The sequence below is a fragment of the Benincasa hispida genome, chromosome 1 (assembly GCF_009727055.1).
Source record: "Benincasa hispida cultivar B227 chromosome 1, ASM972705v1, whole genome shotgun sequence".
NCBI lineage: Eukaryota > Viridiplantae > Streptophyta > Magnoliopsida > Cucurbitales > Cucurbitaceae > Benincasa > Benincasa hispida.
Genome location: NC_052349.1, coordinates 22,684,097 through 22,696,496, shown reverse-complemented (window position 1 = coordinate 22,696,496; position 12,400 = coordinate 22,684,097). Strand labels below are relative to the sequence as shown.

The following is a 12,400-nucleotide window of genomic DNA, read 5'->3' as shown; positions in this document are numbered from 1 at the left end:
AAGGGAGTAGATTATCTACTTACCCCGACATCAGAGAATGAGTGAATTTTGTCTTGTGTAGCTGTGTTCCCAGCTCCCCAATCAAACGAATCCTCAATAGTAGGCATATTGAGTGGGAGATCTGGCCACTCTCACCCATGCAATTCAAAGGACCGCCTTCATAAGTAGGAGTTCACAACTCACTCAGGATTTAGGTCATATCACCTATGGTTATTCCGGTGAAATGTAAGGCTCTACTATTAACGGCGTTATATAATAAGACTAGTCATTTCGTGGTCCTGTCTTATACAAATTCTTTGTATAAAATACACCGTTCACATATCTCCACATGAATGATCAGGACCATATCATTTGTAGCACTTTACAATACTTGTAACATCTACAAAGCAGGTCATAATCGTAGTGTCACCAGGATAAGGTATCCAATCTTATCCACTACTACAGACCATTTAGGTTATCATTTAAACATGATCTACCTGTATGTCCCTACATATACGTTTAAATTACATAAAATAACCTAAGATATTTGTTTATTGGATTGAGTGTATGCTCATAAAATAACTGTTATTTTAATAATAATAATTTGTCTATACAAAGTTTACAAACTACGAGAATACAAAAGAAATTTAGGACACCAATCCCAACAAGCATCCTATCCATCAGCTGCTCCGACCGTATAAGGAAAATATAACAAAGGGAATAAATATTCACAATATAGCATTCAAAAGATATAAATCGTTAGTCGATCAATTGATTTTACTGCTGACGACGAACAAACTGAAGGTGATGACGGTGGAAGGTGGTGGTTGAATCTGGAAGAAGAGGTTTAGAGAGAAGAAGAGAGAGCAAGAAACTTACAGATGAAGGGGGTTTAGAAAGAGAGTGAGAGAGACGGCTGTGAAGGTCTGAAAATGGATGGATGTTAATATATAGATTTAATTTGCTGCAACATTCAAGTAGTATGAACTAGTTATTCTATAAGGTAAGAAATCCACTCAACTTTTTTTAGCATAATAAATGCCAACTCTTTCGTACTTTAGTTGTTGGTCATAAATGGTATAGATAACTGTCTTTCATTCAAATATTGTTTTTGGTCCATATACTTTAAAAATTGTTCAATTTTAATTTATATGTTTTTACTCCCGAATTTCAATTTATATATCTTCCATAAATCTTAACATTTCATTTGATATAGTGAGAGAATTAATGTAAAACAGAGAATTTTGCAACTTTGATGATTTTGAAATAATTTCAAATGAAATCAAGTAAAAATAACTACACCACCTATTCAAAAATGGTCTGAATTGATTCACCTGAAAAAACTTATAGTTCAAATTAATGATACAGTTATTAATTTGATGTTTGTAGCTTTAAATAAATACTTTCTTTTCTTTACTAGTGTAATATATCTGCTGGAACTAGTTGCAATTGTTGTTATTAGCCCGGCTAACATAATAGAAAAAGTAGCAATGAAATTGATACAATTTTTCAAGTTTACGAGTATAAATTGATATTTGCCCATCTGAAAGAGAAAGTTTGTGTATTCCTTCCCAACCTTGGCAAACTAACCATATGTTTACTTATAATATATTTTTGGTTAAACTGCAATTTTAGTCCTTGAACATTAAATATCATGTCGAACAAGTCCCTGAATTTAAAAGAGTGTCAAATATATACGTTCCTGCACTTTCAATTTTATTTCTAATAAGTATTAAACTCTAGATTTTGTATCCAAGCTTTCAATTTCTTGCCTAATAGGTCATTAACTATTTAAATTTTATTGTTTATGTAGACCAAACAAATCAATTTTATGTTTACTAAATTCGTTAAATTGTTTTATAAAAAAAAATCCAACGTTGTCAATATACCCATAGAAACAAAATGGAAATTTCAAATACCTATTATACATAGAGGTGTATATGGATTGGGTTGGGTTGGGTTGAGGGTATTTTTTGGACCAATTCGAAATTTCGGGTTGGTTTGATTGGCTATCCAAATGACCCAAATAAAGTTTTCAACCCAACCCAACCCAAATAAATTTCGGGTTGGGTTGGGTTGTCGGGTTATTTTTTTTTTAATGAAAAATATGTAAATTTATATAGAACACATGACTAATAATTAATATCTCATAAAATTAAGATGCTAAATACCAAATATCGATGATATTTATTGCAAACTTTAAACAAAGACAAATATCATAACAATTTTAAAAGAAAAATATTAAAAATTCAAAAATTAATCAATATAACGAAATCAAACTTTAAACAAAGAGGTGTATATATATATATATATATAGGGTTGGGTTGGGTCAACCCAAATTTTTTTTAGTCAGCCCACAACCCAACCCAACCCAATAAAAATAGAAAAATTCAACCCAACTTAATCCAAGAAGAAAACTAACCCAATCCAACTCTTACATTTTGGGTTGGATAGTCTGGGTTGTTCGGGTTGTCGGGTTATTTGAACACCCCTAATTATACATATATAAACATAGAGAATTTCAAAACCTAATTAAACTTGTAACTTGATATATATTTTTTTATAATATTTATGGAGCTAAATAAATTAATTTAAATGTAACCCATCAAACTTTTTCAAGAAACGAAAAGAATCCAAGTTTAGGTCATTAACCTGGTATAATTCAATTGATTTAGACATATATTTTCGATTCTAAAAGTTCAAATCTTATATATATATAAAAAGTAATAAAAACATGAAGAAACTTGTAAGGCACTAAAGTTCCAACCATAAGAATGATTCTCTTCACTCACACACAAAAATGCTTGAGAGATCCCACAAGTTCACATGGAGTCATGGAGTATAATTGGTCCTTTTGAATGCATTGCTCTCACCCAATAATGGTTAATCCAAAGTGGAGTTATGACCCACACCCATATCTTCACATGTCTAAAAGATAAATGAAGTCTTTGCCTTCATTGTTTCTATTGGTCACTAAGATAGGTTAAAATAATGTTTATCTTATGCTTTCAAACCTCTCATTTATATATCTTTCTTAATTAATTTTTTATTTATGTTAAAATTTATTCATAAAATAATGATATGACATCAAGATATATTTTTTGTAATTTTTTTTAAATAACAATAGTAAATGACTACGGGATATCGAATCAAATCATGTAAGAACGAATCCCAAAAAACAACATGATCTTCTCACGCAACAGAAAAAGACTCAACACCAAAAAAAATTGTAAGTTGTTCAACACCTACATGATGAGTGATCATATATAATTCATTATCTATCATTTTCTTTGTTCTAAAGAGATTAGCAGGAGACTCAAGAACACGAATAATGTCCATCGAATCAGATTCTACGATCGGAGTTAAAGAGACTTTTTCTATACGAAGAAGAGGGGATTTTTTAGTATTTGAATTGGAATATTTCCGATTTTAATTTGATGATATATGTCCTTGAAATTGTATTTCTATACAAGGATTGTTTCATATTTGCCTTTGTAATTAGCCTTATACAAATCATTTGGGGTTTTTTCCCAAGAAATTAACATATACACTTTTATTCAATTTCATGTTGAATAATCTTTTTAAATGTTTCAATATTATCTCAAATTTGAATGCTTCAACAACAATCCACTCAATAAAACTTGGTAGAATTTTCTAATGGAACAATGATTTCACATTTAAAAAGTATTTTTGGTGTAGCTTCAAAAATATATATAATTTGTAAGATATTTTAGTGTTAAATATTTGGTTCCACCCAACCTCTAATTTAAAAACTATTGATCAACTTGGCCCTTGAATTAAAAATATATTCTATCCAATAACTAACATAAAAGGAAAGAGTGTTGTTTCACGTTTATTATAAAAAAAAAATTATTAAAATATTCGCCAATACATTAATATCTCCGTAAAATTTAAGGTGTTCGAAATCGATAAAAAGGTTTAATATCATAATCTAAGTAAATATATATCATCAATTAGTCACTCATTTAAATATAAATACCAATAATAAAATGTAAAGGTAACTTTTTAGAGAGGAAAAATAACTAAATTATTAATGTGAATGATTTTTATAAATGATTGATCATTTACAAGAATATCTATGAGCATCGATATTTACCTGATATATTCATCGTTATACCTATTGTATTGAAATCTTGATATCGGCATCCCTTGATAAAAGGATTGTAAATATTAGAATATCAAAATGAGATAACATGTTATAAAAACGAAAAAAGAAGCTAGTTGGACAATAAAAATTAAGTAATGCAATACCACTAATGGTCAATATGAACGTAGCTCAACTGACACGAACATAGAGATTAAAAGTTTGAACCCTCTCACTCAAATTGTTGTACTAAGAAATAAGACTACCTATAGAAGAGACGAAAGTTGCACAAAAACATTCTCGTGGAATTGTTGAAAATCTAAAAAAAGGAGAGATGAATTTTTCACAAGTTTGAAAATTTCAATTAAATAAAGTGGGATAGATATTGAAAAATTAAAGAGTAGTTTTTTTTTTTTTTTTTTGTATTGATAATATTTTATTTTAACAATGAGTAGAAATTTTATTTCAAATGTTTTATTGAGTGAATAAAATGGGAAAACACTATACATACATATGAAATTGAAAAACAATAATAACGTTTTTCATAAACAAAAATTAAATAATAAATTGGTAATGTTTTGACTCACCTACCCCTTTAATTATTTTTTGCATCACAGATGTTTCCCAAAGTTTTCAAAAAGGTTTGGACAAACTTCACCATGAAAAGCAAATACTCAAAAGCAATTGGTTAGGTTTTTGTTTTTTTAAAAGAAATTTGGTCCCTTTAATCTCACTAATGCTTCTCCCACTAATGCATGTTTCTCTATTCTTTTTCCCTCCATCACAAAAATTGAAGGAAAAAAAATGAAAAAAGAAATTAGATTTTATGCAATAATATCTATAAAGTTTCTCCCCATTAGTAAAGAAAGAACTAAAAGAAATGAGGCAAAAATTGTCTATCAAAAGTCAGAACAACAACATGAGAAGAAGAATCTCAAGCAAGCCAATTTGTTTACAATCTTGCTTTCTTCTCCTCTTTCTCTTTCTCCTCCTACTTCAAGATCTTTGTCTCGTTCGAGCTTTGTCGAAGCATTCTTGCAATGGCTCCATAGCCGAGTGTGGTAGCGAGGAGGAGATGCTGATGGAATCGGAGATAAGTCGAAGGTTTCTCGAACAACATAAGAAATACATCTCCATTGGAGCTTTGAAGAAGGATCATCCAGCTTGTGATGGCAGTGGTGGCGGTCAGCCTTACACCAAAAGCGGAAGCTGCGTGCCACCACCGACTAATCCTTACACTCGAGGCTGCTCAAAGATATATCGTTGTAGGTCTGATGATTGATGGCTTGAACAAACCATAGTATGCTTTGTAGAATCTCTTTTTTTTCTTGTTCTTGTTGTGTTCTTGTTGGTTGATGAAGGGATTTAATTATGAATTAATGAAGCTTGAAATGGGATTTTTCTTTTTCATTGTGATCTCATTTTTGTTTTTGGCAAATAAGAGAGATGAGAAGTGTTAGAAATGTTTGGTTGGACATCATGTTGGCCAGGATGTAAAGTGTGAAAACCAACCTCATACCTAATCTTATCTTTTGTCTTGCATAGGAACTTGTCGGGATTTGTTCATTCTTAATGTACTTTTCATTTTAAAGAAGTATTTTTTTATTAAAGAACGTACGTAATCTATCCATATTCATCTATATGATCAAGTTACTTGATTCATACAACGATGTTTTATTGTTTTTTATTTCCCCTTATTTTAAATGCCTCGATCTTTCGACTTACGTTCAGTCTATGTTGAGAAAATTTGTCATTTCAATAAAACTATAGGTAATAATCAATATAGAAGTTGTGCATAGAAAGAACTCAATGTAAGTCATGCAAGGTAAATTTGTTTCTTATTTAAATCTTAATGTACTTTTCTCTCTCTTAAAATAAAAGAAATTACATCGTTTTAATCCGAAAGTATGAACACTATACCAGTTGAGAACACTATACCAGTTGAGCTACGCTCTTATTGGCAAAAATATTGTGTGAATATGTCAGTTGACTCTAATTTCTATTTGGTTTTTAGATTTTAAAATGTTACACATTTAGTTATTAAGTTTTGAGTTTTGTTTCAATTGAATCCATAAGTTTCGAAATGTTACAATTTTGAGATTTGAATTTTGTTTCAATTTGGTCCGTGGATTTCAATATATTACATTTTTAACATCAAATTTCCATTAAATATTTATTTTTAACCATTGACATCAATTTCTATTAATTAATTAGAAATAATTAAAAGTGAAATTTTAAATTTAATTTTAAAAGTGATAAACATAATGAAATTTAATTAATTACAATTCTTTTAGCGATTTTTAATTAATTAACATAAATTAATTTCAAAAGTTGGACAGTGAATATTTAGTGAAAATTTGAGGTTAAAAGTGTAAACCTCAACACATAGAGACAAAATTAAAGCAAAATTCAAATGTCAAGAAAAAAAAATTGTAGTGTTTTGAAACCTAAGAACTAAATTAAAATCAAATCCAAAACTTAAAAGACTAAATGTATAACATTTTGAAACCTAAAGACTAAATGAAAACTAAACCCAAAATCTAAGGACTAAATAAAAACTAGGGTAGAACAAATAAAGCAAACTATCAACCACTTATTATGTCAAAAATTCAATCTACCAATTTGGGTAGATTGAATTTCTTATAATTTGTTAGTAGAAAATCTAGATTTTGTTTCATGTTTTCAGATTCACTAAATTCAACATATATATATATGTTAAACAGACAATCCAAATTCTATTTCTGAAAATTGTTTTCGGATTATATTCAAACAATATTTTATGTTTTCATTGTATCTAGATTAAGAATTTTGAATTCTAAAGTACAATAGTAGTTATACAAAAAAAATTAATATAAAACATGTTCATAAATAAATTAATAATAATTTATTATCACCTAATATTTAATGGATAATTACAACAAGTTTTATAATTTATAAATATAATATCAATTACACTTTAAACAATTATTTAAGTTAGAATTCAATTTCAGAATTTGCTACTAAACATGTATCTGAACACACAAAATATAACTCTATTTTCATTGAATCTCTTGTTTTCAAATTTCTTTTTTTTTAGATTTCATACCAAACAAGTCCTCAATTCTCAAGTTGAACGGAAAAAAAATTCAGTTTAACTTGAATCGAACCTGTGTGGATAAATATAACATAGAACCAGAAGACCTATTATTATCTCGTCTCCATTTTTACGTTTCCAACCACAACCACAAAATCCTTCAATCTCTCTCTTGCTCACTTCACCTTCACCACGCCATCTCTCGTCAAACTCACTTCATTGTCCTAGCCTTTCACCTCGCCATCGCTCATCACCTTGCTCCATTGTCATCCTAGTTGCGATCACCATCGCCATAGTTGTTACTTGCCATCACGTTCTCCCAGTTATCTCCAAGGAACTCGATTCATCATAGGCCCTACGCTTTATCCCTTTCTCAACCCTCATACTTCCCTCTCTCGTTCTCTCCAGCCAACAATAGTTGTCTACCATCGATCTCTCTCATTCATCACAACACCTAACCCAATGGACCCAATCCGACTCAACTCGATAAATGAGCATTGAGTTGGATCCCCGAATCGGAGAACTAACCAATCCAAAATTTTAAGTCGGTTTCAAAAATACCTCTAACTCGATCCAACCTGACCTATGTATACTCCTAATTAGAGAAAAAAGCATCCTAATGTCATATTTAAAATTTTTCAAATTTCTCAAGTACATTAACAGGACACGTACAAACAAGTCGGACACACTCAAAAATCAACCCAAGAAAGCTAAAGACATTATATACAAACACATATGTATTGAGCTCAACACTTGTGTTACTATAACCAACTCTAAAATCCATTCAAGGACAGGAAGCAAAAAAAGAAAATCATGAAGGGTCCGTGCCGCTCCCTACTCTACTATTAAAAAAATTATATTGATACTCCCAGCAAGGCGAACGACACACAAGGCACATTGATCATCTGTTCAACTTCAATCTTTGACTTTGGAGAATCTTCTTGTGGAGAGTTTGAAATCTCTTCCCAAAGAGGATTTCATCCATATAATATCAAGATACAAACTTGAGGAGGGAGAGAAATATGAAACGTTTTCATTCCAATGATCATTTGCACAAATTATCCCTAGTGGTTCATTCTGCAAGGATCACCACTGGGTTATATTGATTTGCTTTCTTTTTGCCTAAAAAAAGAAGAGGAAAAATTGAAGATATATGATCATTTGAGAAGTTCTTTTGTAGAAGAAAAGATCGTTTGGAAAGGAGTTGAAAACTTGAACGCCAGGGAAAAAGATGAACAAGAACTCTTTCATGCTTGTATCAGTAACTATAAATGGAAATAAGTTGATACATTTGCATTTATCTGAATAGAATTTCTCAAATCATTTCCTTGTACAAGGAAATGAATATCGACTAAAAGAAAACTTATTCAGCAAAAGATTAGGATTTCTAACCTATTTCAATGAGAGCTTCCACACTTCTCTCACGTTAGACGAACCATCAGCAACTTCTGCAATCAGTTTGGAAACCATTTCACCTGTAAGGGCAGAAGACAAACAGTTAATTAAAGACATAATTCCCTTCAAAATGGCATTCGTCTTAAATCAGCCAATGACCCACACCACATTCATAACTCATGATACTTTAGGTTAGCAATGTGTGGAACTACTTATGAAAGAGTCTCCGATGGATGTTCCCACAACCATATCAAATTTGTTTCAACTTAGTTAGTTCTTCATCCAATCGGGAACTATATCGGTGTTTTTAAAAGCTCAAAGCACAATAAAACACAATTTTCTTTTGAGGCTTAAGTGCAAGAAATAATAATAATAATTATTATTATTATTACTAAAAATAAAGAAATTTAAAAAAAAAAAAAACCTTAAACACAAATTTTGTATTAGGCTGAGTAAGTTATTTTTTTCTAGTTAATAAAGAAGGATAAACTCTAACTATTATTAATTTTTAAAAATAATGAAAAAGCCCCAAGACCCAAGGCTCTGGACTTGGGACTTTACAAAAGGCGCTCACCTTATTTTGTGCACGTCGCCTGCGCCTAGGCGCACACCCGAGAGAGCTTTTTAAAACACTACGTATAATGTTTAAGCATAATTTTAACAGGAACTGTGAAAGACCAGCTTACCTTCTTTTTCTAACACAGAGAGAAAGCGCCGGGTTCCTCCTCCCACTCCAAAGTAATGTTTCTTTCCAGCCAGGTATACAACTCCATGAGGACGGCTCAAGCACTATTATAGAGTGTTCAAAACTACATTACATAATGATGCAATAATAGAAATACAACATTTCATAAAAAAAAAATAATAATAATACAAAATTAGATGGACATCTGTATAAGTTCTACCTGTGTGATAAGCTTATAGAGAGTTTTAAGTGTAGAAAGAGAATAAACTGTCTCCGCCATTAAAACAATGTCATAGCCATCAAAACTTCCACTTAGCTCTTCCTCGTTGTCAGACGCAAAAGGAAGAATTTTATGCATTTCACTCCAATCACCAGCAAAGTAACGAAATGCTGATCCAGCATCAGATTCTGTTGGATTAATTGACAAAGTTTCATCCTTTTTTGAAAGGTTTGCAGCGACATTCGGGATGGTAAGACATCTCAAGACTTCGGCATTGAAATCCTGGAAATGTACAGCAGCTGCATCCTAACGAGAGGGCAAAGGTAGTGTTAAGGAATGTTAAAAACCATAGATATTATCAAGCATTTGATCTGCGAATTTAAAATGAAACAAAACAGAAGAATAAATATACCTTCAGGCATGCATAAATACCAGGAAGACCATGACCACATCCAAGCTGAAAGCATTGAGGCAAAGTTAATGAGGATGAGAAATAGATTTTTATGTTTGTCAAGAAGAAACTTCATTTTACAGTATATTGGAAAGAATGCAACACAATATGGGCATCAAAAGATCCTTACTAACAAACATCAGGAAAAAGAAACAATCCCGTACTCAAAAACTAGGGAAATTAAACACACAAAATAGTCCAGTTCCTTGCATGTTAGAATTTGATTAGAATCTCATTGCAATAAAAGAACAAATAATGCATATAAGAAGATCATATTAAGACCTAGAACACTGTTCTAATACATAAATATTTCATCAGCAATTTTTTATGCAGATTTTACTGATTGCATAAAAACTGGGAGTCAAACACGAACATAAACTTCATTGTAGAAAATGATAAGGCTGATAATTCGGCTTGAATATGAAATTTTCATAATCATCAACGAAAGTTCAATTAGTAGCAAGTCATCAACACAGTAAATATGATAATGATATTAGCATGAAGATATTAAAATCTTTTGCCTGCAAAATAAACCTCTTTGTTAATTGTGCCATTCACAAAAAAATGGATAGAAATGTCCTGCTTCAAAACAGACATAAATCTCTGATAAGAAATCTTAAATAAATCTAACAATCTAATCCAATCAGTCAGAAGTAGCAGGAGCAAAAGTACGATAAGTAATTGTCATCTCTGATGATTGGTTCTGAGGCTTAAATAATAGACATAGAAGAATGCTATAACCAGCCTATCCACATGAACGAACAAAACACACTTAAGAACATTGTTTAGCATGCAGATAAGTTTGTCTACAATCTTCGGACGGTATAGAATCACCTGAATATCAGGATGCCCACCTCTAAAACTCGCTTCCCAGAAAATGACAAATGCCCATCTTCAACCTCCCCACAAAGAGCTTTGATAAGATCCAATGCACCTTCCCATAACTTAAGTCCCCCTACAACCCACAAAAGACATGCATTCATAATCATGTATGTTACCATAATTCAGATACATAATTTTCCAACAGGAGAACCAAAGATCTGAGAGAGAGCAGAGGAACCAGGGAATTACTAATTAAATACTCGATTACCTTCATATTTACCAGGAACTAAATCAGAGTTGGACAAGGAGAAAACCTCCTGAGTGCTGACCCGTCCCTAAAGAAGTTAAAAGGATTAACAGCACTAAGTACATTTCTATACTTTGAAGTTTGGACAGAAAATTTGTAGATAACAAAGCTAGAAAAGTCAGAAAAGACAACTCTTGCAACTTTCTTTCCAAGTGAAAAAGCCACATTGTTAAATGTAACTTAAGTTCTCCCTTTCATATCCGAACTCAAAGTTTAGGCCCGGTTGGATGATGATTCCATATTAATTTTTTTATTTTTAAAAGTTATCCTGCCAATTTCTTTAGTATGTTTCTCAAGTTGTTTAGAAACGCAATTGAATTCTTACCAAAATTTAAAAAACGAAAACTACTTTTTATTGTATTCAAAACTCTGCTTAGAATTAGTATTGGTATAACAAGTGAGTAACAAAACAAATAATTATTATTATGAACAGAACACCATTACCTAACCAGGTTTCCAGTTATCCTCACAAATTACTTCCTCCTCTCTGACTCTACCCAAAAAACATAAACAAGAATCTTTACCTTAAGCATGGTAAGTCCACCGACGCTAACTGGCTCCACATTGTATTTGACAGAAGATGAAACCTACAACAGTAAATCACTCGGACACTGAAATTTTTACAAAATTACACCCGTACACAAACCGTAATCATGTTCAAAACCAAATATTCCATCGAGATAAAAAGTAATCGAATGAAATAGTTGAATACGAAAATTGAAAAGGAAACCCAAGGAAGAACAAAGTTACGCGAAATGATACCTCAGAAGAAAGAACTTCGAGGGTAGGAGGTGGAGGTGGAAGAGGAGGCTGTTGAGAGTCGAGAAAGCCCAGGGAGAGACCTAGATTATGCTTCTCATCTTCCGCTGATCCAAACAACCGAAAGTTTTCGAAAGCTGGACTCTAGAGTTCCGTAAAATGGTGAGAAAATTCCAAAAGAAAACGATTGCAATCATCAAAGCTAGAGAAGTGAGATCATTTGAGATGAATTAAAGTTTCTTTTAGCTTACCGAAGAGTTTGCCGCCATCGCCGGTTGCTCGCCTGAGAGCTCCTCCGCTCCACGGCGGAACAGAGCTTTCTTCTGCTAGTTCTAGTTCGAGTGAGAGGGTTCAAGCCCTCAAGGGTTCTTAAGATGGTAGTGGTACGGTATTTCCTTGGCAAAATAAATAAATACTTAATACCTCGAGTTTAAAAAAAGGACATAAATGAATATAAAGGTATAATTAAGAAATGCTTAAAAAAATTAAAAGTCAGTATATATACTAAGATTCACCTTCGATGGCTCAATTATAAGAATTTATCTCTTAAAAATATATGTGAATGAAGACATATCACGATGAAATGATTTTTTGGAAGTAATTC

General features: G+C 31.6%; 2 protein-coding genes across 3 annotated transcripts; one reads left to right on the top strand and one right to left on the bottom strand.

The window, feature by feature from the left end:
* The first annotated feature begins 4,888 nt into the window (after positions 1-4,888).
* Positions 4,889-5,697, top strand: LOC120088011 (protein RALF-like 32). Its single transcript, XM_039045037.1, has one exon. It carries the CDS (start codon positions 4,965-4,967, stop codon positions 5,364-5,366), a length of 402 nt encoding a protein of 133 aa, XP_038900965.1. The 5' UTR covers positions 4,889-4,964; the 3' UTR covers positions 5,367-5,697.
* Positions 5,698-7,756: 2,059 nt separating this feature from the next.
* LOC120078548 (histidine protein methyltransferase 1 homolog) lies at positions 7,757-12,192 on the bottom strand. 2 transcript variants are annotated; one of them, XM_039032861.1, is made up of 10 exons: positions 12,048-12,192; positions 11,800-11,940; positions 11,562-11,624; positions 10,999-11,065; positions 10,763-10,863; positions 9,870-9,914; positions 9,458-9,763; positions 9,239-9,341; positions 8,550-8,632; positions 7,757-8,279 (listed from the first exon to the last, which is right to left on the bottom strand). In XM_039032861.1, exons 1-9 carry the CDS (start codon positions 12,063-12,065, stop codon positions 8,550-8,552), a joined length of 927 nt encoding a protein of 308 aa, XP_038888789.1. In that variant the 5' UTR covers positions 12,066-12,192; the 3' UTR covers positions 7,757-8,279. The 2 variants fall into 2 exon arrangements, with proteins under 2 accessions (XP_038888789.1, XP_038888856.1); XM_039032928.1 differs by having other exon boundaries at positions 7,757-8,234.
* Positions 12,193-12,400: the final 208 nt, after the last annotated feature.